A 27,960-nucleotide genomic window follows, 5' to 3' on the forward strand; every position below is an offset into this window, starting at 1 on the left:
TGTTCCCATCCTCTTAGTATTTCCATTGCACACACAAAAAAGAATTTAAGTAATTGCCCCAGGTTTCTATGGCTACTAGATGACTGACGTGGCTAATATCCAGAATTTTTGACATCTGGGGCTAGAAGGAGGAAAGCTATAATGATAGGTATGCCAACACCCCTGAAAGACAAGGGCAGGAAGCTGTACTTACACGAATATGCATTGCTATGTTTATCATGGGGAAGAATTGGAAATAAGCTAAATGTTTACCAATAGGGGCCTGGCTTTGGAAAAAACAACAATCATGTATTCATATGATGGAATCTCTTGTACTCCTTCAAAAGGAATAGGAAGATCTTTGTTAACATACAAAAAGATTTCCTTTTATGGAGAAAATTATGCATGAGTTGAAAACTCTGAAAGGCCATTTGCTGACTGACAGGGAGAGAGAGAGAGAGAGAGAGAGAGAGAGAGAGAGAGAGAGAGAGAGAGAGAGAGAGAGCGCTATAAGAGGTACAGATTCCAGCTACATTTCTTGGCATCCTGGTGGAACACACCATTCAGTGGTGACTTCACTGGACCCTCTGGGGAATAGAGCATTGAGTTGATAGCCATTGGCTGGGCTTTTCTCCTTAGAATCACAACTCTGTTCTTAACTGTAAGTATAATATTTTATTTCCTATAATATAACAGTTTAATAATACTGTATGTATCCAACACAATAATAGAAAAAAGTATTAGTTTATGAGCCAAATATTATAAAAATAAAACCTAATATTTTAAAAAATAATTGTTATATTCTTGTCAAAGGGGAAGGCTTTTAGGAATTCTCTTGGAGAAGGTGAATCTTTGAGTCTTGAAGGGCAGGAATTGGATGGAAGGAGGGGAAAAAAACCCATATATTTGAAAAAAATAAAAGTTTACCAACTCACAACTGCGGTGCACATTAAGCTGATATTTTATTAACATTTCTTATATGCTCTTCAGAGTTGAGTAATGTATATTATTAATATCATTCTACTTTCAACCAAATACTGTGTGCCTCTCCCCAGCAGGCCCTAAGGGGATGAAGATTATAAGACAAACTCCCTGCCCTGGAGAGAACAGTCTTAATCTTTATTTTTCAAACTGCAATAAATTTTGTTCAAAGTAAAGCAAACATAGGTGCATTCCTCAAAATATGGGCCTTCACTTGCAAAAAGGCTCTTAGATGGTAGGCTAGTGTCTTTGGTGTCTGGTTTATTATTTTTAACAAGATAAAATGCTTTTTAGGCTTGCCAATACTGAAATTTATTTTTTTGGAAAACAAAAGTCTACTTTTAACCCCCCCCCCCCACACACACACACTTCATTGATGAAAACAAACGCCTAAAGGAAAATAACATTTATTCCCATAAGAGTGGCTTGTAACATTTCTAGGTCATAAATCTCCCCCCCCCCCCCCCCCCGCCGCGCCCACTTCTGTTAAGAATCTGATGAAAGTGAGGAGCTAAGAAAAGAAGAAGAAAGGAAGAAAGAAAGGAAGAAAGAAAGAAAGAAAGAAAGAAAGAAAGAAAGAAAGAAAGAAAGAAAGAAAGAAAGAAAGAAAGGAAGGAAGGAAGGAAGGAAGGAAGGAAGGAAGGAAGAAAGAAAGGAAGGAAGGAAGGAAGGAAGGAAGGAAGGAAGGAAGGAAGGAAGGAAGGAAGGAAGGAAGGAAGAAAGAACTACTTGAGGAGCTGTCCCTTTCATGCACATAGGCCTATGCTCATGAAATATTGCAGACAATTTCAGGAGCTCATAGACTCAAACACATCCATGGACACCCATTATTCAAGCTTATTCTAGAAGTTTATTCTTTTCAAATGAAAACTTGGCACTATTTATTCAGCAAATATTTTTAGAGCACCTAGACTACGCAAAAGCATTGTTAGAAGTGGGGTAGCAATCTGTGTTTGCCAAGCCCTCCAGGTGATTCTGATGCACGTCAAAGTTTGAGACCCAGTGGCCTAAACCAAAATATGCCATAATCAAACCCTGCCCCCTAGATGGTCTGATTTAGCTGTTTTGTGTAGGGGGCCAATCATTGTGTTTAACCCTCTCTAGGGAAATTCTCCTAGGCAGGCATAGTTGAGTCTCTGGTTTAAATACTGGAAATGTGTTTTCTGGACCCTAATAAACATGTATAGTCCCAAAAGGAAGGAAGTTTGTTGGCCACACCGATGTACCTATGGCTCCCAGGAGGTATGGTGGCACCAGGCTGGGAGCTCTAACGGTGAGCAGTATGACCAGGCAGCCTGCTTTGTTCTCGAGGGCCCTCTGCAGGCTATGTTCCAATGCCCCCCCTCCCCACTGACTTGCTGTTCAAGAGCAGGAGCCCCCCATCCTGTTCTCCAGTTAAGGAATACATGCTAATTTCTCTTTTATGATTGTTTTCATAGAAAAGATGAGATACAACCTCTGAACGTGAAACTAGAGGGTGGGAAATCCACCCTTGGGGTGGAGGCTTTCAACTTCCAATTGCTTTCCTTAGTGACAAATAGATCAATTTTTGTTACTGATCAGCTGCTCTGCTAACAGTTTCTGTTAAGACAGCTATTTCATAAGCAATGGAGAAATCTTTGTTTTGAAGAGTATGTAGGCTTTTGACTCACATGAGAGGTAATATTTGCAAGTCACTGTCCTCTGGAATTTCTGCATGGAGTCACTAACGTCACTGCCTTGCCCAATTGAGAGATTTTAATTTAATAATTAAATATATAACTTAAAAATAACAAAGCCCTAGCTGGTTTGGCTCAGTGGATAGAGCGTCAGCCTGCGGATTGAAGGGTCCCAGGTTCAATTCCGGTCAAGGGCACATGCCCGGTCTGCGGGCTTGATCATCAGTAGGTGTGCAGGAGGCAGCCGATCAATGATTTTCATCATTGATGTTTCTATCTCTCTCTCTCCCTCCTCTCTGAAATCAATAAAAATATATTTAAAATATATACATACCAGCTTAGCCCTGGCTAATGTGACTTGGTGGTTAGAGCATTGTTGGCCCGTGCACCTAAGGGTCTCAAGTTCAATTCCTGGTTAAGGGCACATACCTGGATAGTGGGTTCAATCCCACCCTCTCCCCTCCCGCCCAGCCCAGCCCAGCCCTGGTTGGGGCACATGCAGGAGGCAACCAATTGATATGTCTGTCTCACATTCATTTTTTTTTTCTCTCTCCTCTCTCTCTCTCTTTCTCTCTCCCCCTCCCCACTCTTCCACTCTCTCTGAAAAATCAATGGATAAAATATCCTTGGGTGAGGATTAACAAAACAAACAAACAAATACCAACTTAAGGAAAAAGGAAAGTTTAAAGCAAAAATGATAAAAATAACTTTGGTCCATGTTGCTTGTTTTCTCACCACAACCATGGTCCCAAATGTTTAGGCCTAGTTTGACCTGGAAGTGCCAAATTTTCAAGAAAGAGAGATTATGCTTGTTAGGATTACCACTTTCTCCATCCACAAATGAGCTTTGATTTTTACATCAATGAACCTTTTTAGAAAATTAAAGTTGTTTAACCTATAAAATATTTATTTGATCAGGTATAGGTAAGAAGAGAGATGCTTAAATTCAGCACACATTATATCTAATGCCACTGTCATTCATTTGCACATTATTAATGGAAAATCAGATGTTAAAATAACTGTTAAAGTCTAATACAGTATTTCTAATAGTGAAGAGGGAAACAATGTAAATATTCATCATTCAAGTAAATTATTGTACAATCATTTGATAGAATGTTGATATCTCTTTAGAAGCAGTCTTCAAAGATTTTCATTAATATGGGAAGTGTTCAGAAAATAATTCTAAGAGAAAAAAACAAGATAGAAAATTGTCCCCAATGAACAAAACATATAAATATAAAAAATATTAGAAAGTAATATAGGTGAATATTAGCAGTATTTACATATGGGGGTAGGGCTGTAGGTAATGTTCATTTTATTCTTTTTTTGTTAATCCTCACCCAAGGACATTTTTCCATTGATTTTTTAGAGAGAGTGGAAGGAAGAGGGAGAGAGATACATCATTTGGTTGCCTCCTGCACAAGCCCCAACCACAGCTGGGGATTGAGCCTGCAACTGAGATACATGCCCTTGACTGGAATTGAACCTGGGCTCCTTCAGTCCAAGGGCTAACGCTCTACCCACAGCCAAACTGGCGAGGGCTCATTGTATTCTTGAAATTTTTTTGCAATGGACACATATTCATTTTTAAGTAAAAACAGTATTTTGGTCTATCAGCAGGAAGAAAAGTAAAAATTTTAAGGAATCTGATAAATTATCCAGTGAGTAACTAAAAGTTGCCTCATTGACATGATAAGCATCCCCCATCAGTATCATTAGAGATATTCATGTTTGGATATAAAGTTTTCATGAAAGTATTTCTATTTTATAAAAACAAACACACAAACAAACAAACAAAAACCCCACAGGTTGGTCTTAATAATTTTAAGCATAATTTTCTCCAAGCCTTCTCTAGACGAATAGTTTTGCTTGCTTATAATAGCATTATGAGTTCAACTAACAGTACAAGTACATGTGTTTTAGTGAGGCTGTGACTCTTTTCTGTCAATATAGAAAAGAAAGCATCCGACCTTGAACTTGCCTTGAAAACAGTAGATGCTCCTCCCAGTAGCACAGACCTGCCTGGGTGTTTCCCTGTAACAAAGTTTGGCAATGTAGTCCATGGACATTACACAGTAAATACCACTCATAGTTCTGCTTCCAAATGCTTTGTTGGCAAAAATTTTGCAACTCTGGAGGCACTAGGCTCACAAGTTAGATCTCAGTGGGAATGGAAAGCAATGGTTATTTCCAAATCTGAGAAAATAACAATGTCTATATCCACCTAACTAAGAAACCTCCCTTAACTCATTTAAAAGTAGTGATGACTGCCCTAGCTGGTTTGGCTCAGTGGATAAAGCATTGGCCTGCAGACTGAAAGATCCTGGGTTCTATTCCAGGCAAGGGCACATGCCTGGGTTATAGGCTCGATCCCCAGTAGGGGACATGCAGGAGGCAGCAAATCAATGGTTCTCTCTCATCATTGATGTTTCTCTCTCTCTCTCTCTCTCTCTTTCTCTCTCTCTCTCTCCCTTCCTTCCTTTCTGAAATCAATAAAAATATATTTTAAAAATAAATAAATAATGAGATAAAAGAAAAACTTAGGTGTAACTATAGGGAGAAGGAAACCATACCCCCCAAATTAATAATATAATAATTAGTACTGAGAATTCATTGACCAGATGATTAAGCTAAAGAAAGAATGATTGAACCAGAAAATAGGTCAGAAGATATTCTTCAGAATGCAACATGGAAAGACAAAGAGAAGTGATAAGAGAATGGAGGTAGAAGGCCTAACATACTTTTAACTTTAATCCCAGAAGAGAAGGAAGAATATGAGGCACAGAATATGAGGCACAAACATATAAAAATGGCTAGTAATTTTAAAAATTGATAAACAACACTCATCCACAAATTCAAGAAGCCTAACAAATCCAAGAAAGATATATAGAACTCCACAGTTAGATACAGCACACCAAAATTACCAAAAACCAAGGTCAAAGAGAAAAATCTTAAAAACTACTAGACAAAACCCACTTTCCTCAGGAAAAGCCTCAATGGAAACTTAAATAAATTAGTTCCCAGAGCATGAACCAATATATTTATTTTTTAAAAAACCAAAACTATATCATCTCTTAAATTAAGAGACTTCTGGTTTCCCTTAATAATTATAAGACATGATATCCAGTGTCAGTTAATACATGGACACACTAAAACTCAGGAAATAATAAAATTTCCCTTTTAATTTAATTTTCCAGAAAAGTTAGACTTTGAGGGCATCCACCATAAATAAAACAAATCAAAAGAAAGTAATACTGAAACATAAAGTAACCAACTTGGTTTGACTTTCTGGGTTTGGGGAGAGGACATGATGAATTTTGTGCAGCTACTTCGTCAAATTTTTAAGTGTAGGGTGCACTCGTCACTCACCAGTTTACATTTCTGAAAGACTCTGAAGATCCCTCTTGTCTTTCATAAGCTAAAGGTTGACTGTCTCATTTGCAAGAATGACGGAGTCTTGCAGGTGAAGAGGGGTGCCACGAAGTGGGAATAGCATTAGAGGGACCCGAGAAATGTGCATTTCAGTCTCAGCTTCAGGGTCAGTTAGCTGTGTGATGTGTGTAAGCCCCTCTGCCTCAGAGGCTACAGTTATTTCATATGCCTGTCACTTATGTGCCAGGCCGCATATGCCTTTGAGTAAATCTAGATCCCAATGGGCATGCACAGTTCTTGGGTTCCAATCTTTGTTCAGGGCATTAAGCCCCACACTATTTCTAGGTGGCACCCAGAGGTCACCATAGGTACTCATGATCTTAGGGATTTTATTTTCTTGTGACCTATACCTTCCCCTTTTTCACTATTGACTGTCTTTGGGAGCCTGTAACTTCCAAAAGATGTAAATATCTTCCCCCAACAAGCCTGCAGTTCAGGGACCCATTGAGCATTATGTCTCTGGAGACCTCAATGCACCAAAGTGGTGGAGCTCCCCATTTTGAGTTGCTCTCTGTCACCTGGCACAGTGCTCCTTGAGCTCCCTATGCTCATACAGAGATCAGGGGCATTGCTCGTCCACATTTTATTTCCTTTTTTTGTTTTTAATATATGTTTATTGATTTCAGAGAAGAAGGGAGAGGGAGAGAGAGATAGAAACATCAATGATGAGAGAGAATCATTGATCGACTGCCTCCTGCATACCCCCCCTGGAGATGAAGCCTGCAATCCGGGCATGTGCCCTGACCGGGAATCGAACTGTGATCTCCTGGTTCATAGGTCCACGTTCAACCACTGAGTCACATCGGCCAGGCCACATTTTGTTTTCTATAGGCTCCACACTCCCGGGGGTTTGGCTGGGTAAAGAGAGAGGAAGGCAAAGAAAGAGGAGGAGGCTATGAGATATAGTCATGAGGTGACATGAGCCAGACACTCAGAGGGAACCTTCTGTCGTGGCCACCCTCTCTGCTTAGGCTTCTAGCATGCCTCACAGGGTTAGGAGAGCTTCTGCCCAGAGATATAACTAGGTCACTTACCAGGGATCATTCAGTTTGAACATTTTCATAAACTCAGGTGTCCCAGGAGCAGGCCCATCATTACTGTATTGGGTTTAGAGTCTTGCCGGTGCACCAAACGAAATGGTTCCCTGGAAGCATGTCATTAAAGATTTAGTCATTTGGATTTTGAGTATTTTCCAGTCTTATGTAAAAGTGCTAAGAATCCTGGGCTTCTTGCATGTTAGCTGGCCGATAAAAAAAAAAGAAAAGAAAAAGGCCAAGCGTTGGAGCCTTAGAAAGAGGTAGAGAGTAAGAGCTATGCCATTATTTTTTTGTTCCTCTCATTATTATTCATTCTTTATTATTTCAAAAACCTTCATTGAGGGCTGTTGGCAGCTATTTTATGTTCCCCCAAAAGATACATTAAAGTATAATCTCCAGTGCCTCAGATGTGGCCGTATGCGGAAATAGTGTCATTGCAGATATATTGGTTAAGATGAGGTCACACTAGAGTAAATGCGCCCTTAACCTAATATGACTTGTGCCCTTATAAGAAGATGGCGTGTAAACAAAGAAACACAAGGAGAAAGTCATGTGAAGACAGAGGATTAGAGTGATGCCTTTATAAGGCAGAGACACCACCAGAAGCTAAGAAAAGGCAAGGGAGAATTTCCCTGTATGTTTAAGAAGCAGGGCTCTGCAACACTTTGGTTTCAGACTTCTAGCCTCCAGAAATATGATTTCTGCTCTTTTACATTATCCAGTTTGTGGTATTCTATTATGGTAGCCCTAGGAAACTGATCTAAGGTCCTATGTGCCAATTCTTATTCTAGTGGCTTTGGATCTCAGTTAAATAAGATGTGGTTCCATCCTCAGGAAATGCCAGATAGGGAGGGCGGGAGGAAAGAGAGAAAGAGAGATTGGTTAAGAATTTTTTATTGTTAAAAGAAGGGTTTTTAAAACTCAATATATATACTCTAAAATAAATAAAAAGATTGAGCTGTGATAGAATGACATAAGTAAGGTCATCTCTTCTTACTTTGGGAGTCCTGAAATGACAGCTTTGGAGATTGAAAAGGGTTTATGTTTACAACAAAAAGGAAGTAGGGATCCCTAGAAGTCAGCAAGAGTTTACTAAGAACAGGTTCTGTCAGGATCAACTCATCACCTTTGACAGGAAAGTCAGACTGGTAGTTGACAAAAGGTAGCAAAGTGTAGCAGTAATTTATTGACACACCTGGTAATTTTCCTTATGATGTCCTTATGGACAAGATGGAGTGGTTGACTTGGGAACAGAGTGAACAACTGTATCTATGGACTGATGATTACATTTTTTTTAAATCATCACCCAAAGATATTTTTCCATTGATTTTCAGAGAGTGGAAAAGAGAGGGAAAGACAAAGAGAAATATTGATGTGAGAGAAGCACAATGATTGGTTGCCTCCTGCACACACCCCAACGAGAGTCTGGGCCAGGGAGGAGCCTACAACTGAGGTACAGTGCCCTTGACCGGAAAGAACCTGGGACCCTTTGGTCCACAGGCTGAGGCTCTTCCACTGATCCAACCCGGCTAGGGTGATGATTAATTAATGGGTTTATGCCAATCTGGATTGAGGTATCCCGTGGAATGCCAAGGAGCTATTACATAAGTGTTGACCTGTTCACTTTTTATCAGTGTCCCGAAAAAGTCAGGCATTACCAAATTTGCTTTGATGGGCCAGATGACTTCTTCTACACCTGGACATATGCACTTAATTCTGGATGGGACACACAGGGCATAGGAAACCAGAAAATGTTTTGAAGAGAGTGATTGAGTTGGTAACCTGAAGGAAAGTATCAATCATGTAATACAAGAAACTGATGCGGTGTCTGGGGATATTCAAGCTAAACAATAGAGGACCCAAGAAATCTGAGACAGCATGTTTTACTTGGATTGAAGGGTTGTGGTCAATGGATCAAATAACAGGGAAGGCAATCTCAGCTTGATATAAGAGGAACTTTCAGATGCTAGAGTTTTTAAAATGCAGGCGATGAGACTCGACCTATGGACCAGGAGGTCATGGCTTGATTCCTGGTCAGGGTACATGCCTGGGTTGCGGGCTTGGCGATCGTGCAGGAGGCAGCTGATCAATGATTCTCTCTCATCATTGATGTATTGATGTTTCTATCTCATTCTCCCTCTCCTTTGCTCTTTGAAATCAATAAAAATATTTTAAAAAATAAAATAAAATGCAGACAATGAAATGTGAAAGATAGCAGACATCTATTGATTAATCTATACATTTAGTAAAAATTCTATACATTTAGTAAAAATTCTAGCAGGATTTTAAAAAATATGACAACTTATTCTAGAATAAAGGCCCATGAATAAATCAAATTTTAAAAAATAAGACCAAAAATGTTAGTCTTGTCAAAGAATAATAAGACATACATAAAATCATGATAATAAACCAATGTGGAATTGGTGCATCAACAGGTAAATAAGCCAATGGAACTGAAGAAGGAGTTCAGTGACAGATCTGTGTATTTAGGAGAACTTGGTATGTGATGAAGATACCACTGTAATCAATAACAGAAAATGGATGAACTGTTCAATGGATTTCATTTAGGAAATTGATAAGGGGACTACACAGGAAAAAGTATAGTTGGGAAACTTTCACAGTATACCAAGATGTATGCAGGTGGATTAAAGGAGTAAATGTGAAAGATAAACTCTAAAGCAAATAGAAGAAAATATAGAAATGTGTATTTGTGATTTTGGAGTAGGGAGGACTTATTCAAAATTTCCAGAACACAAAACATGAAGGAAAAATTATTTAGTTGCCTATTTAAAAGTTAAGGATTTGGGGTGATAACATATACAAAGTTATCAGATTACTGACACTTGGGAAAGATTTTTGCAACATCAGTACCATAAGACAGCAATTTTCAACCAGTGTGCCACAAAAATAATTTAAAACATGCAATACCTGACTACTTAGTCAGGGGCACTAACCTATTTTTCCTTAGATTGTCAAATAAAAAAAAATGACAACAGCCAGCACAACAATAGGTGTCTGGTGTGAATGAATCAAAATTATAGCTTTTTTTTGTCAGATCGGCAAAAATATATTTTTTGATGTGCCACAACATTTTACTAATTAGTTTATGTGTGTCATGAAATGAAAAAGGTTGCAAATCCCTCCCATAAGTTGTTAGTATTTAGCTATACAAAATACATATACTATTATATACTACACAATATACTACAAGTAACTATCTAGTATGCAAGTGAGTCTACAAGTGAAAGATAGGAAGCCTGTTTGGAAAATAGTCCTATTAAACTGGACCTGTGAAACACTGGTTTTCTTGTTCACACATTCTACAAATATTTATTGAGTGCCTATCACATATCAGCATTGTTCTAGGTTCTGGGAATACAACAGACAAAACTCTGTCCTCCTGGAATTTAAATACTCCCCAATGTTCTCTCTTACCAACAGAAAAAAAAAAAGAAAGAAATTTGTTTCTACTAAGTGAATTTCCCCTCTAAATTACAATCATGTCATTTTCAAGTTGGAAGGATTCATGGGGTGCATTTCTCCTAAATCCGTATTTTCATGGCGATAAAGAACTCCCCTCACAGATCTGGCAGGCACGAGGATCTGACACTTGGCTTGTGCGTCATTGTAAAGCGCAGAGGTTAGGTGGATCCACAATGCTTAACAGTGAATCATGGCTCTTGCTCTACAACCTGAGTGACAGTTGGCAACCTCTCTGGGCTTCAGTTTCCTCATCAATAAAATGGCATCAAAGATGAGGCTTGAGGGGGGTCGGGGGGGGGGGCAGGTAAGTGATTTGTATCCGGGCTGCGAGGTGCTGGGAGTCTCCACTGACCTTCAGCCTGTGGAGGAGTGGAAAATGGCAGAGTTGCAGATGTTACTGGAGGAGGAAATCCCGTCTGGCAAGAGGGCACTTATAGAGAGTTACCAGAAACTGACCCGGGTGGCGGACTACTGTGAGAACACCTACATACAGGCTACAGACAAGAGAAAAGCTTTAGAAGAGACCAAAGCCTATACAACCCAATCCCTAGCTAGTGTTGCTTATCAAATAAATGCATTGGCCAACAATGTACTTCAGTTGCTGGACACCCAGGCCTCTCAGCTTCGGAGAATGGAGTCCTCCATCAATCATATCTCACAGACGGTGGACATTCATAAAGAGAAAGTGGCTCAAAGGGAGATTGGTATTTTGACAACAAATAAGAAAACATCAAGAACTCACAAAATAATAGCACCTGCAAATATGGAGCACCCTGTAAGGTATATTCGGAAACGTATTGACTATACAGTTCTGGATGATGTGGGCCATGGTGTGAAGCATGGAAATGACCAGCCTGTAAGAACTGGCACGCTGTCGAGAATAAATTCTCCTACTCAGAAACCACCAATCCTCCCATGTCAGCCCGGGGAACGATGGGACGGAATAGGCCTTACAAAACCCTGGAACCTGTGAAACCTCCAACAGTTCCTAATGACTATATGACCAGTCCTGCTAGGCTTGGAGGTCAGCATAGCCCAGGCTGGCCAGCTTCTTTACCTCAGAGACCGAGGACACACAGTGGAAGTAGTGAGGGAAGTGGAAGTCGAGAAAACAGTGGAAGCAGCCGTATTGGCATTCCCATTGCCGTGCCTACACTTTCACCACCCACTATTGGATCAGCGGCCCCAGGCTCAGCTGCTGGTTCCCAGTGTGGCACAATGACCAGGCAGACTTCTTAACACAACTCTACCACTTCCTTGACATCTTTTGGTGGATACAGACGAACTCCCTCTGTGACTGCTCAATTTTCTGCTCAGCCCCCTGGTAATGGAGGTCCACTTTATTCTCAGAATTCAATTGCTGATAGTCAAACTCCTCCACCACCACTTCCACCAGATAACATTCCCATGTTTGATGACTCTCCACCTCCGCCACCACCACCTCCAGTAGATTATAAAGATGAGGAGGCAGCACTAGTTCATTATAATGACCCATATGCAGATGGGGATCCTGCGTGGGCCCCTAAAAATTATATTGAGAAAGTTGTGGCAATATATGATTATACAAAAGACAAGGATGATGAGCTGTCATTTATGAGGGTGCAATCATCTACACTAATGCAAATTGGTGTCACTCCACTATGCCCACCAGCCAGTCAGAGCAACTATGCAAATTAACCCAACAAAGATGGCGGTTAATTTGCATACACAGGCGTAGAGCGAAGACTGAAGGCTCTGGCTAGAGTGAAGACTGAAGAATGAAGAGGCTTGGTTTCTCCGCTGTGGCTGGACCAAAGGCCTGGGTCCTGGGTGCCAGAGGAAAACCGGTGCCAGCAGCCAGGAGAAGGAAGACCTATTGCTCGAATCTTCGTGCAACAGGCTTCTAGTTTATGTAATAAAGAAGAATGATGATGGCTGGTATGAAGGAGTCTGCAATCCAGTGACTGGTCTGTTCCCTGGGAACTATGTTGAATCAATCATGCACTATACTGATGAAAATATTTTGCTTTTAAAGTAGGTTCTTATTATTACTCAGTCATACTGTGGGACTATTAATGGTTAACAAAATTTTTTTAAAATGTGCCCATATTTTCAGGACATGCTGTTTTATTGGTATAATTGAACATCTACCTTGTAAGCATAAATCTTTGGGCAGTTTGTGTATTGCTAAACAGCAATTTATACAAGAGGCTGTCCATAACTGTTTATGCTTATATACTTACTTACACAATGTTAACTTTATGACCATTTTAAATATTCTGGGGGGTAATATTTAACAAATCATGATTCAGATTTACCATTAATGTTTCAGTGCAGCATGGTTACTAATGCTATGTCAGACTAATATTAAAATCAGAAACTTAAAAAAAAAGATGAGACTTGACATAGTGTTGGTACAAGGATTAAATGAGATAATATAAAACAGAACAGCATCTGGCACATGATAAAAACTCATTGTTGGCTGTTTTTACTTCTATATCTTGATTATGATTCCAAAGACTGTTATTTTCCTACTAGAGGACCAGTGCACGAAATTCGTGTATGGGGGTGAGGGTGTCCCTCAGCCTGACCTGAACCCTCTCCAATCTGGGACCCCTCAGGGGATGTCCAGCTGCCGGCAGTCAGACATCCCTCTCACAATCCGGGACCCCTGGCTCCTAACCACTCGCCTGCCTGATCGCACCTAACCACTCTGCCTGCCTGCCTGATCACCACCTAACTGCCCTCCCCAGCCAGCCTGATCTTGCCCTGTAACTGCTTGCTCCCCCCCAACCTAATCGCCCCTGAACTGCTTGCTCCCCTGCCGGCCTGATCGCCCCTAACCACCTCTGCCTCAGTCCCCGCCACCGTGGCTTTGTCCAGAAGGAAGTTGGACGTCTGGAAGATGTCAGTCGACCTGGTCTAGTTAGCATATTACCCTTTTATTAGTATAGACACACCATATTTAAAAATCAGTATGGCAACACCTCCGAGTTATTAATGAGGCGATTAAGATTTCCTTTAGTAATAAGCAGAAAAGGAAGTCATATGCTTCCCCTTGTGGTGTAGGATGTGTCTCACTGATTAACCATTAATCCCAGTGTGTGAAACTTGAACTCAGGATTGTAGGGCTTGAAGGGATGTGAGGAGATCATCTTGTCAGTCCCAGCCCTTCTCTGACACGGAAGGACTCAAAGCCCCGGAGGAAGTAAGTGCCCTTCCCTGAGTTAGTACAGCTGGAGCCATGGCACCGTTTATGTCACAATGATGACTTCATTGGATTAGAGCGAGTATTATGATTAGGAAATAAAGATTGTGATTAGACAAGGTATTAACCCAGATGACTTGTCAAATGGCTGTGAATTGGGGACATGAATAATCTCCCTGAATTACGAACTTGCTGGACTTCCCCTGGACTGTCATTTTTGGTTCAGTAGGTGGAGCCAATCCTCCTTATTAGAATAAGATAAACAAATTCAGCCCAATTATAAGTGGAAAAAATATGTGTCTCCTGTCATTGAGGGTTGCAGACGTTGTGACTGGCTGGAGACCGCGGGTGCAGTGACCAGGAACATCAGAGCATGAGTTCTAAGCCAAAATCCATAGGGGTCATCGGAGCTCCTTTCTCAAAGGGACAGGTGAGTAAACAGCCTTCCTTTGAATAGCTGGGATTATTGGAAAGTTCCAGGCTTTTACATTTAGCAAGGTGTGATTTTCTGGTTAGTTAAGTTTCCTGAGACAGCCTGGCCTTGAAATAGTATATAGTTTAAAGTTGTCTCATCGGTTTGCAACATTGTACAATTATGGTCACAAACCCACTTATTTTTGTGGCCCCTAATCTCAGCCACAGCCAATTTTATTTGAATTTACCACCTTTTCCTCATATTTTTAAAAAGGAAATATTTTTATTTGAATGGAAATGGATTATTTCTGCATTTTAGCTACTTATTTAGATTTCCATGTTGTGGGAACTACGCCAGGTCCCCGGATAGTCAAGGCCGGTGGGAGCACAAAGACCTTGTTACCAATACACCAGAATGACCAAAGGCTGCTCTGGGCATGTGCCCTGACGGAATGTTCAAGGACTCTGAGCCTGGAAATCCTAATCATGCCAAGATACCATGAGTGGGTGCAAGGACACACGGTACACTGTGCCCTTCAGTAGCCAATATTACTGATGCCACTGTTGGCATGAAGCCTTTGTCTAAATGGTATAAAATAAAAGTAAGTTACTGACCAAGTTAGTTGGCTGGAGTTGTCTGAGGATGGAGTGAAAAGTCTGCTGGAGCATGGAGAGAGAGCAGCTAGGATGGAGTGTGTGAAGAAGTCTGCTAGAGAGAGCAGCTGGGCAGGAGAGATAGGAGAAGCTGCTGAGCCAGAGAGCTCAGCTACTGATACCGTGTGAGGCGGTGAGTCTAGGAGGCAGCGTGTGGCTGCTCAGATAATAGCTGTGGGTACAGAGACCGATGCTGCTTTATGGGAAAGATATATGTTCACCAGCCGGTGTCCAGCTGCCTGCCTGTATGAACTTTGCTGTAAAGGATGTTCTTGTCTAATGGCTATATGGCCACTGGCTTCAGCAATAAAGACTCATTCTTTATACCCACAACCTCTCATGGCTTCTCCATCTAAGACCCGGCATCCTAGGAGGTCCAGCCCCAGGCAGAGGGGCTCGTCCCCAACCCCTGTTATTAGTGAGCAGAGGATAAAGGAGGAACTTGGACTAAGTTCCCAACCATTAGTACCGAGGGCAGGGGTCAAGCAGGAACCAGCCCTGGCAGATAGGAGAATTGAGGAGAATATAGGGACTCAGAACTCAGACACACTCGGAGCACCAGAGATCCTACTGCGTGCTCCGACACCTGTTCTCACTGTTTTTGGTGTTACTGTGTATATAAACAGAGAGAAAGACTTTTAAGAAAACACATTTGTTTAGCTATGTAATGAATGCCTAGAAAAATGTCATAGATTGGTGTCAACTTCAGAGTTCTTTTAATTTGGATAACTTCCATATGATTGCTTTATGCATCTTTGTGAATGATTCCTATTTTTAAGGGCCTTAATAATTCTATACAAGTCTTAGTTCAGGGACCAAGTAAAATCCTTTGTGTATCTTTCTTTGAGGGAGGAAAAAAGAAAGAAAATTTGACTGTAAATTGGTAACGCTGAAAGGACTAACGGACTTATGAAACTCCCAGATTGCCAAACATGCCAGTAACATTGAAATAAAGTATTTTATTTTCCTGCCCTGGCCACACTCATTCTGGTAAATATAATGAGATTGCAGACACCTTAGACTTCAACATGTATCTGTTCTTAAAAGCGGGGCTGGGGGGGAAGCAAATAAGACAAGTGTGAATTGAAACTCCTAAAGTTTTTTTTTGTTGTTGTTGTTTTAAATGGAGTTTCCTGCAGGTTTCTTAGAACTATTTGCCCACCTGGGTAGTGTTTTATACTCCTCTTAGTTCTTTTTTTGTTTATAATCCTCACCCAGGAGTGAGGATATTTTTTCCATTGATTCTAGAAAGAGTGGAAGGCCAGGGGGAGGAGGAGGAGGCAGAGGAGGAGACACACATTGGTTGCCTCCCACCGGTGCCCCGACCAAGCCAGGGACGAGGTATGGGTGCTCTTGACCGGGAATTGAATCTGAGATCCTTCAGTCCACGGGCCCACGCTCTAGCCACAGTACCAAACTGGCCAGGGCACTCCTCCTAGTTTTGAACTCTTGCTTTGCACTCTGGCTTCTTATTGCAAAACCAAGCAGGACAGGTCAGAGGTGAGAGACCCAAATTGCATGTGGACTGTCAGTAAATACAGATTCACTTTCCCTGGAAACCCTTCAAAGGTCTTTCCCAGAATACGGAAACATGCTGCTGACACACAAATTGCTCTTTTAAATGCTGCATTGCAAGCTTCACAATATGCTCACTTATTCTTGGGCAGGTTCTAACAAAGATAGAATTGAAATAACTGAAAAAAGAAATGGAGCAAGAGAAAGGAAGGAAGGAAGGAAGGAAGGAAGGAAGGAAGGAAGGAAGGAAGGAAGGGAGGGAGGGAGGGAGGGAGGGAGGGAGGGAGGGAGGGAGGGAGGGAGGGAGGAAAGGAGGGAGACAGGAGGAAAGGAAGGAAGGAATCAGTGTGAACATGTGCTGGTCCTGGGACCTCAGCAGAAAGCCTTAGGCTGATGATAACAGCCCCTCTAGGGGATATAGCCTGATGCATTTTCTGTCTTCAGTTAATTCTTTTTTCTTTTTCACTACAGCCCTTCCTCCATTAAAACATGGCCCAGTGATAATGAAGCTTATTGTCTTATGATAATAAGGACACAAAGAGATATTTTTCTACACTAAGCCATAGCGTAGAGGGAAAAAAAATGGCCAGCATATCAGCATCTGTCCTTGCCTAAAAGAAGTAAAAGTTTGACAGACAAGCAAGGGAGAGGTTTAGAGAGCAAATGACTAGAAGGTTGAGTCTGAGAAAGGAATCTCTCCTACCTCACCCTCTTGCAAGGCAGTGGGAGATAGGAGGGAGGTAGTGGCAAAAAAAATGAGGTAGGTTTTATATTTATTTTACAGTTGAGTTAACTAAGGCTCAGAGAGGTTTGGAAATCTGCTCAGGGTCACATAGCCTTGAGTGTGTGATTCCAGACAGGATTGTTTAATCCCAGCACCTGTGTTCCTGACCTGCATCGAGGCCTCTTTAGATACACAAGGGATCTTACCCTTGTGGCCAGTTAGTAATTGAGACTCAGCTTCAAAGTCAGTAGAGCTAACGAGTGATTCCCGATGTGGGCAGGTAAACCAAGCAATAAGAAAGGACTAATCGCCTGGCCAACATGGCTCAGTGGTTGAGTCAGGAGGTCATGGTTTGATTCCTGGTCAGGGCACATGCCCAGGTTGCAGGCTTGATCCCCAGTAGGGGGCATGCAGGAGGCAGCCAATCAATGATTCTCTCTCATCATTGATGTTTCTCTCTCTCTCTCTCTCTCTCTCTCTCTCTCTCTCTCTCTCTCTCTCTCTCTCTCTCTCTCTCTCTCTCTCTCTCTCCATTCCACTCTGAAATCAATATGTGACTAATCATGAGAAGCAATTTGAATCAAACAAATAAAAAAGAATGCTAGCAAGTGTCACTCTGGAAAAATTTAATAACTGTGTTAGAGCAAACATAGTGTCAACTAAGGGGCCCATAAGATGTGTTCTAATGTTTTTAAAGGAAAGGGGGGAAAATGCCAGGGAATTTTATCAAATTGATAATTTTTTGAGCATCTACTGTCAGCCCTACACTACAAAATACAGTGCAGCAGGTAGATATAAAGAAACTTGGACCAAAATCTAAAAATAAAAACAAACACAAAAAACAGTGGCAAAATTTGAGCCAAGCAGCACTCTATGGGGGCCTAAAGGAGAAGTTATCTCCTTGATTGTGGTGGGACTGGGGAGAGCCAGGCGAAAATTGAATGGAGTAAAGGAGAAAAATGTGTCAGGCAGAGCACATGGGGTCCCTTGCCGCCCGGGACGGAAATTTGACATCAAGGATTTGCTTGGCAGCCAGGCCAAGTCACCTGCTAATTTTAATTGGGAAGGAATATTTGCTTGGTTTGGTGCCACAGCCCAATCCTAGAGGCAACACATGTGTCTTTGGCACCTCTTCTCCTCTGACAACAGGAAATAACTTTATATGTAAAAATCTTGTTGGGAGTTAGAACCAGAGCGATACATGAAAGAACTGTTTCTTTAGGGTCACTAATCTGCCAGGAGGCTGGCTTCCCGGATGTAAAAACAGCAAGGCTAGAGTTCTTGTTCACTGTGTTTATTAAGCAGGTCAAAAGTTGAAATACCAGGTTGGTCTTTGTGGGTTCAGTCAACTGCCAGGTGATTTTCCCTGTTGCCTGCTTTGTCCCGTAGAACCCTACCTTACTATTGTGAGGATCTGCACATAGCTGTCTCCCATGCTACCTTCAAAATAATGCCTTTACTGGCCTGGCTGGGGTGGCTGGTGGTTGAGTGTTAACCTATGAACCAGGAGGTCACAGTTACCAAGAGGTCATGATTCAAATCCTGGTCAGGGCAGGTGCCCAGATTTTGGGCTTGATCCCCGGTAGAGGGCGTGCAGGAGGAAGCTGATCAATGATTCTCTCTCATCATTGATGATTCCCTCTCCCTTCCCTTCCTCTCTGAAATTAATAATTATATATATATGTATATATATGTATATATATATATATATATATACACACACACACACACACATATATATACATATATATAATTATTATTGAATAAATGCCTTTACTCAAGCTATTGTTCTGGTTTACAAAGTTCCTCCAGCACCCCATCCATCATCCTGAACTCGTGTTGCAACACTACGCTGAAATGTCACCTGCTCCACCTGACACTCTCTGTCCCCGGCAGAGATAGGAGTATCCTGTTTTTGTTGTTATGACATCTTGTATCTACTTTGAAGCAAATCTCCAAGTGCTGTAATTGATGTTAAAAATCCAAATCCCCTCTTAGTTTATGAGTTAATCAAAGACAAAAACCCTCTGCTTTTCATTGTAGTGTCTCCATTTATCAGAGTGCTTTGCACAAAACAAATGTTCACTAAGTCGGTAGCATGGGGTGATGGGAAGAGGAGACGCAAACTTTGGAATCCAAAGGGCTGGGCTAAGGCCCTAAGGCTCTGCCACTGGTTAGCTGTGTGAGGGAAGGAACATTAGATAACCTTTTTGATTCTAGACCCTTATATCTGACATAGGAGTAATCCAATCCATCTTGCTGTGACAATTAAATATAAATGCCTGGCTCTGTAGGAAATCAAGAAAATCATGTTACTACTACTCAACTGATTAAATAATGAATTTCCTATTGTGTGCATCTGATGACCAAGATGATGCTGAATCCTTTCTTTTTTAATTGTTCAGCCGCGAGGAGGAGTGGAAGAAGGCCCCAAAGTGCTGAGAAAGGCGGGCCTGCTTGAGAAGCTTAAAGAACAAGGTAATTTTTAGGTTGAAAGATGATCAGCCCGAAATCTTTCCTGTTCTGAAGGATGCACAGGCTCCTGCTAACACGGGGAGTGTCTGGAATGACATCTGTACCAGAGTTCAGCGCTGGCTAGAACCTTAGGTGTGCACCCTACACAGAGAACAGTGTGTGGAAGAATGCACAATCAATGTGCTTATTTACTCAGATATTTTGTCTTTCCAGCCAGACTACAGTGTAAGAGAATGTGTGTGAGTAAGAATTGGGTTGGGTGGGTGAGAAGGAAGTTGGGGGGATTGAAAATGGAAGGCAAGAGGCAGCAGCAGAAAGTGCACTACTAGCAAGAGGAGCCCTGTTTGTGAGAGGAAATAAAACAGTAATAGCACCGAGTCTCGGGTTGATGTCTCCACTTTCCTTGGTGGGGGTTTGAGGCAGCAGAGAAGCTGTGGACCCCAGGTAGGTTAAGTTTGGACTAGAAAGCGAGCTCCTCGAATGGGTGAGGTGGGGAACCAGGCTCCTAGGGCATGGTTCCCTAAGGGAAGGGGCATTGGGAAGTCCTATGCAGGACGAAGGGGCCCTCAGCCTTCCCAGCTCTCTGAGGAAGAAGAAGAGGAAAGCGGGGTAGTTGCTCAGTCTCAAGGCTTTTCCAAACCCTGTGCCACCTGGAGCCGGTGAACTGAGCTTCCTCAGATCCCATCCTTCTGTTGTAGCTTCTGAAAACTGGGCCCTGAGAAAGGAAAGGGAATGGGATGGTCCTGGGGCTTCTGAGTCAGTATCAGGTGACTGAGTTGTTTGTTCTGGGGATGTGATACCTGGGGAGCTTTCAGCAGCCCGACCACGGCCCAGAGGGCTATGCCAATTCCATCTTTCCACACTGTTGAATAATTACATTAGAACGGCTAGCTACATCCACAAATGCCTACCACAAACATCAGAATGAGCTATTAAGTCAAAGCTTTATTTCCTTCCAGTTTCTGCCTTTCTCTCCAGGCACGTCCTTGAACCAGCTGGAGCAGTTCGCTTCCCTTGGTTGTTGCAAGAACTGCTACTTACTTTTCTCTAAGAGGCGCCCTAAACTCTCTGAGAATGTGCCCATGGAAATTCACTGTAATATCAGAAATAATAAGGGAATATTAAGTTACACCACTTTTATTAATAAACGTGGAGAATATAAACAAAACAATGCCCCAGTAATAATACTGTGTGTATGATTACTCATACTATACACACATACATATTTGCAAATGTGAGCATGCAAAAGAAAAATACTTTGTATTTTAAAAGTACAGCTAAAAAAAAAAACTAAAGCAAAAACAACAAAAAACAAAACAAAACAAAGCAAAAATACAGCTAAAGTAAGTGTCATCTTTATATGTAAAACCCTGATAAAGGATCTGGAGCAACTGGAACCCTCAGATATTTCTGATGAGAAAGCATGACGACACACAGAGCCACTTTGGAAAGATGGGCAATTTCTTAAATAAACACACATTTACCTTTTGACCCAGCCAATCTACTCCAAGGTATTTACCCAAAAGAGATGAAAACATGTTCTCACAAGGCCTTGTGTGTACTTGAAGGTATATAGCAGCATTGTTTATAATATTCAGAATATGGGAACAACAGAATGCCTGTCAACTGGTAAATAACTAAAAGGGCACATCCATCCCATGGGATGCACTGACTCTTGCTGCACAGGGGCGTGAGGGAACTTACGGGTATGGAGGTCTTCTAAGTCTTGATTGTGCTGGTGGTTAAAAGCCTGTGGATATTTCTAAAACTCACTGACTGGCAAACTTAAAATGAATACGTTTTAGTAAGTAAGAATTATGCATCATAAATCTAAGAAAAGAGAGAGAGACCCCAGTAGAGAACAGGAAGTCTGGATAAATGAAGTGGACTAGTCCTTCAGTTAACAAGCATAATTTGGCCACATTTAATGTCATGTTAAATCTCTTGAAGGCATTACTGAATCACAGATACATACAGACACGAATGAATACAACACACAATGACTGCTTAGTTCAGAACATAGAATTGAGCCCGGATCACCGTTTTACAAGCAGCTCTGCACCTTGAGGCATAATGCATGGCCTTTTAGGAAGTACGCCGAGGTCCTTAGGAACTTTGGGTTACCTTATTGGAAAAGTATAATAATAAAGTCTTTATTTCCTGGCTTGCTGAAGTGTTAGGACTGATGGTAATCACATACACCTATTGAATTGACAATAGCCCTGTGAGGCAGGTACAATGGGCAGAAGAGGGAGCAGGACTGCTTCAGCAGGTGACAGATTGGATTGAAATCGAGGATTGTTAACAAAATAATGGTGTATTTTCTTCTTTTTAAATATGATTTATTTACTATAAATACAATACAGGCTTATTGTAGAAAAGTAAAAAGCACAGAGACAATGACAATGACATCACCCATTAAATCCAAACCAGGTCAACCTGCTGTGCTTATAGCCTAACTGGTGGGTTCAAGGATTTCCTGAGAACCCAGCATACAGCAGGCACTGGTGGGAGCCCAGGTGAGATGATGTCAGGCAAAAGTAGATGTGGTTTCTACCTTCACAATTTTTAGTCTGTTCAGAGTCTTTCTGCACTTATACTTTAGAAAATAGACCTATTTTGTACATTTAAAATCATTCTGCAGAGACTGTTTTGTGATCTTTATTTAGTAACTTGCGACTTTTAATTTTAACTATAGAGTGTGATGTGAAAGATTATGGGGACCTGCCCTTTGCTGATGTCCCTAATGACAGTCCATTTCAAATTGTGAAGAATCCAAGGTCTGTGGGAAAAGCGAATGAGCAGCTGGCTGGAGTGGTGGCAGAAGCCAAGAAAAATGGAAGGGTCAGCGTGGTGCTGGGTGGAGACCACAGGTACTATTTAATGAAGGGCTATGTGAGATTGGCACAAATGGCATGAAGAAGGTTTAACCAAAAACATGCGAAGAGAGAACATACGGAAGGGAAAGCACTGATCAATAGTTTATATCAAGTTTCCTGCTTAAAAAATATTACTGGTTACTACTTTCTTTTGGAAACACACTTAGCTCTATTTGAAGTCTTGAGTTATCTTTATTACAGCAGAAAATACATTAAATGTGAATGAATCTCAGTAAAATATTCAGCACAGGGTTACATTTCTAAATAAATAAGTGCTGAGGAAATTTACAGTCAACTTATTGTGCTTGGTTGCTGATAATAGGAACAACCCATTTAGGTCAACATTTAAAAGTGTTTTCCATTATAAGAGTTATAATTATAAAGTTTTTTGAAATACACACACATGTAAAAGTAAAAAACAAAAACAAAAAACCAACAACAACCAGTGATAATTGTAGTCTCCTAACAACCATTTCAACCAGAATTTCCCTCAGACATGATTTTAACAATTACGTGTGTGTGTGTGTGTGTGTGTGTGTGTGTGTGTGTGTGTTATCCCGCTGTTCCTAATCCACAGTTGAAATGTCCTTATCTTTACTTCATGATATATAAGCATATTTTTACTGTTGCATAATTTTTCATTGAAGTATTATATATATTGTCCAATATTCAAGTAATTTTCAAAATTACAAATAATGTGGCAAAGAAAATTTCTGGGCATTAGCCTCTGTATTCTTTAAAGACTAGTTTATTGATTTTTTTAGAGAGAGAGGCACAATCGCTTCCACTTTGAGAATCGAGAAGTTCACGATTCTCTGAATGGTACTCAAAAACATTCACAGGTGGGAAAATAGGGCACTGTATGGCCAATCCTAATCTTTTAACTTTTGTGTAAGATATTACATAGCTGTTCCATTCAGGCACATTTTCTGGAGCTTGAAGTGCTTGATGTGAACTTGGAGGGTTCTGGACCTGGCTAAGAGTGGGCCCTTAAGGGTGTGGCAGGAGAGGAGGAAGTTCAAGCAGAGGATCTGATTGTTTGAATAGAGTGAGCACCTGGGATATGCTCACTCAGGTGGATGTAAGGGCTTCTGAGTCATGCTCTCCAATTGTATAACAATTGGGTTTTAAGAAAAATGGAAGGGCTCTGCCATGACTCACTGGGGAGAATGAAGTATTTACCTGGAGAAATGAGAGTGCAAAAAATAAGCCTGATTCAACCCTGAAAGTGGAATAGTCTCATGCTAAGAAATTCCTTGTGTGGTAGTGTTTTCACACATTTAGTTTTTGGTGAAACTATAATTTACAATTTTATTAGAAGGTGGTTTTGAAAAGTATCACAAATTACTTAGTGATACCTCTGTGTAACTATAACTTCTTAGTAACTATTAAGTGTAAGGTCTACTTTCTCTGTTACAATTGTTTAATTGGCATCTCTGATTTAAAACTATGAGAAATATCAGCTGCTTTGATTTAAAGGAAAATCAAGCATGAGCATTGAGTTAATAATATGATGTATGTAAGGCTATTGCAACTCTGATGCTCACACAAACTTTTTCCTCTAAAGTTTGGCGATTGGGAGCATCTCTGGCCATGCCAGGATCCACCCAGATCTCTGTGTCATTTGGGTGGACGCTCACACTGATATCAACACTCCACAGACAACCTCAAGTGGGAACTTGCATGGACAGCCTGTGTCTTTCCTCCTGAAGGAACTAAAGGGAAAGGTAAGAGACTGGTTGGCATTTTATTACAAAACTAGAGGCCCAGTGCACGAAATTGATGCACGGGGGGGGGGGGTCCCCTCAGCCCTACCTGCACCCTCTCCAATCCAAGATGTCCTACTGATGGCTTGGGCCCACTCCCCATGGTTCTCTGCTCTCTGCAGGGCCTGCCTGCTCCACACCACGGCGATGGGCAAGCAGGCCCTGCTGGGTGCTGCCTGCGGGCCTCACTTGCCTGCTGGGCTCACATTGCCGGGGTGACGCTGCCAGCATCCTGCCCTGGCCGCTATGGGCGCTGCCATCTTTGTTGTGGAGTGACTGTTAATTTGCATATTACTCTTTTATTAGATAGGATAATAATCTTTAGCAGAAGTTCAGGAGGTAGAGGGAAGTAAGAACCCCTCTGCCATCTTATTCTTGGTATAATCTCAAACTCTTTTCTTGGCAGCAGATAAGCAAAAGGGTTGGAGGATCAAGGTGGTGAGGCTCGGTACCTTTCCCTTCCTTGATAGTTTGCAAACTGACCTTGTATCTTCCCTTTTGATTCTTAAACTACCCTTTTTAGGTGGAGCAGAGAAAAATCCTAAGCAAGTCAGCAGAGGTTCAGACATTAACCAACTCACCTAAGATCACACACCAGGCAAGAGCCAGAACTGGTCCCCTAGTGCCAACCTCTTTTTATTACATGCCACACAGCCTTTCGTTGTTACCAAGTGTCCCCTCCACATCATAGGGCCTTTTCAAAAACAGAATTCTTAAAATGCGGCTCACAATGGTTTATTTAACATCTTTACTGTGAGGAGCACATATCTAAACCATAAGCAGAATTGCCTACTTGCTCCCTAAAAACTTTCTAAAAGATGTAAGAGGAAATCCCATATTAAGATTTAACATTGTGGCTCATAATTTTTATTGATATACCTGTAGTATGTCAATAAAATAATTTTTATTAATGTACCTGTAGCATAGTGTATCTTTATGATACCTGGGAATGTTAGGTTTAATGCCCAGAAGTAACGTTTTCTGAAGTGACAACCAACTGATAGGTGTATACACTTGCAATATGTGCAGCTAGCATATGGAAACAGCCAAGCTCAACTCCAGAACATTCAAAGAGCAACCAAAGGGTTGGGCAAAAATTCTCCTTCAAAGCCATCTTCTGGATTAAGTCCTCATTAAGAAAGAGAAGCAAAGAAGGGATGAAAGTAATGGAAGTACACTGACTTCCTTACAGAAGAGTTCTGGGAAAGCAGGGCCCAATGGAAATGGTGCACAAATGGTTCGGGTTAGGTCTGGGCTACAGGGTGAGGCTGGGTGGGGCCAAAGTAATCAAGGGGAGCACCAGGGGAGGCAGGCATTCTCTTGTTTGTTTTGTATCATCTTTTAACAATTCCTAAAAATGTATGTTCTAAATATAAGATATAGCCAACAAGTGTACTTAACTTTCCATGTAAGATTTGCTCAAGAGAAGTATACATAACCAAATGGAAAATTGCAATTTTAGATCCCTGATGTACCAGGATTCTCCTGGGTGACACCCTGCATAACTGCCAAAGATATTGTGTATATTGGCCTGAGAGATGTGGACCCTGGGGAACAGTAAGTTTATTCCTTGATGCAATTTACCTTCATGTTTGTCCTTTTGCATGCTAGGTGCAGGGACCAAACCTATGGTAAAAAATTATTTTAAGTACCAAATATATATATATATGTTTGTACATACACATATATGTATATATTCAAATGATTCTTATATTGACTTGCTGATAAAAATATATTGATGATATATACATAGAGTTCACAGAACTTAAATATTTTATGTATCTTAGCACATTGATCTTTTCTTAAAAGGAGACGAGAGGGCATAGAGTCAGCCTCCATGTTAATTATAAGTTATCTTACTATCTCCTCTTTCATAGCTACCTTTTGAAAACTCTGGGTATTAAATACTTTTCAATGACTGAAGTGGACAAGCTGGGAATTGGCAAGGTGATGGAAGAAACACTCAGTTATCTACTAGGAAGGTATGACGCTTGTGTATGCAACATAAATATTGTTAAACGAACTAGCTACTGGTACTAATCAATGTAAGTTATTAATAAAGCCTTTATGTAAAATCATGGAACTTCACTAGGTTGTTCCTTTTTACAGAGCAAAGTAAGAAATATATTTATCTACTAAACAATAAGCCACCAACTTTAACTTGAATTACTTTCCTTCTTCTTAAAAGAAAGAAAAGGCCAATTCATTTGAGCTATGATGTTGATGGATTGGACCCATCTGTCACACCAGCTACTGGCACACCAGTCATTGGGGGTCTGTCTTACAGAGAAGGTCTCTACATTACAGAAGAAATTTTCAAAACAGGTACGTATAAATCTGAGTGAATAAAGAATCAAGTGTACACATGGCCAATATATACTTACTAAAGACCTGGTGCACAAAATTCCTGCATTGGGGAGTGGGAGATCCCTCAGTCCAGCCTGTGCCCTCTCACAGTCCGGGAGACCTGCGATCGATTACCCTAAAGAGGTAGGCCCCGCCCACCTGCCCAGGGCTCCCCGATGGATCGCCCCAGCAGAGGGAGGCCCAGGCTACCTGCTGCAGCGCCGCTGGCCGGGTAGCCTGGGCCTCCCTCTTTGGGGCAATCGATCATGGAGCATCACCCCAAAGAGGTAGGCCCTGCCCACCTGGCCAGGGCTCTGCGATGATCGCACCCGCAGAGGGAGTCCCTGCCCACACGCTGCAGCCGGTCAGTCTGCAGGGCGATCGTGGAGCCCCCTGACTGATCGCCTCGCTGGCCGGTGGCCTGGGCCTCCCTCTGCAGGGTGATCATGGGGAAATGGCCGGGCCCCCGACCAACTGCATCGCACCCGCCTTGGCTGACCTGGCACCAGTGGGTGTCATAGCGTGGTTGTCTGGATAGTCATTCTGCTGTTCAGCTGTTCAGTCAATTTGCATATTACGCTTTTTTATTATAGATACTTCCTGGTCTGAAAATCAAGCCCCTGTTGACATTTCCAGAATGCCCATTGCATGATGCAGTAACCGAAGTGGTTTCAGTTGGTTACCCCCCTCATTACACTCCTGAGTAACATTTCAGAGATACTAAATTTAAAATGTCAATTATTTAACAATTACTTTATTTCCACTTGTTGTTGTAGGTCTACTGTCAGGATTAGACATAATGGAAGTGAATCCATCTCTGGGGAAGACACCAGAAGAAGTAACTCGAACAGTCAACACAGCAGTAGCAATAACCTTGTCTTGTTTTGGAGTTGCTCGAGAGGGTAACCATAAGCCTATTGACTACCTTAACCCACCTAAGTAAATGTGGAAACATTATGTGAAAATCTCACAGCTTATAACTTAGCAAATCTAATAATTTACTTAAGCTAACGGTTATCCTCTTATAGATTTTGTGTTTCAGGAAAATGTTTTACCTGAGGAAATATTAGTACAATTAGTATAAACTGCATCAATTCCCTCTTGGTGTGAAAGATTTGGAAATTCAAGTTTTTGTAAATTTAAAAAGCTTGTATTTCCGATTTTGGCAAAAGACTTATCCTTAGAAATGAAAGTACATATTAATTTCCAAATAGAAATTTGCTGGCATTAAAAATAAACACACTCCCAGAAGATAGTGGCAAGAAATATTCTAAGTGATGGAAAGCAAGAACCTACAACCAAGATTACTCTACCCAGCAAAGCTATCAATCAGAATCGAAGGACAGATAAAGAGCTTCCCAGACAAGAAAAAGCTAAAGGAGTTCATCACCACCAAACCAGTATTATATGAAATGTTAAAGTGTCTTCTT

At 41.3% G+C, this 27,960-nt stretch overlaps 1 protein-coding gene and 1 pseudogene across 2 annotated transcripts; both read left to right on the forward strand.

Moving 5' to 3' along the window:
- Positions 1-555: 555 nt before the first annotated feature.
- Positions 556-27,960, forward strand: ARG1 (arginase 1). 2 transcript variants are annotated; one of them, XM_059700352.1, is made up of 9 exons: positions 556-640; positions 14,072-14,187; positions 19,470-19,542; positions 22,238-22,412; positions 23,986-24,145; positions 25,647-25,741; positions 26,062-26,166; positions 26,373-26,509; positions 27,307-27,960. In XM_059700352.1, exons 2-9 carry the CDS (start codon positions 14,131-14,133, stop codon positions 27,471-27,473), a joined length of 969 nt encoding a protein of 322 aa, XP_059556335.1. In that variant the 5' UTR covers positions 556-640; positions 14,072-14,130; the 3' UTR covers positions 27,474-27,960. The 2 variants fall into 2 exon arrangements, with proteins under 2 accessions (XP_059556335.1, XP_059556334.1); XM_059700351.1 differs by lacking the exon at positions 556-640 and adding an exon at positions 13,626-13,757.
- Positions 10,937-12,173, forward strand: LOC132236888 (abl interactor 1-like; annotated as a pseudogene).

This window comes from Myotis daubentonii, chromosome 6 (assembly GCF_963259705.1).
Source record: "Myotis daubentonii chromosome 6, mMyoDau2.1, whole genome shotgun sequence".
Classification (NCBI taxonomy): domain Eukaryota; kingdom Metazoa; phylum Chordata; class Mammalia; order Chiroptera; family Vespertilionidae; genus Myotis; species Myotis daubentonii.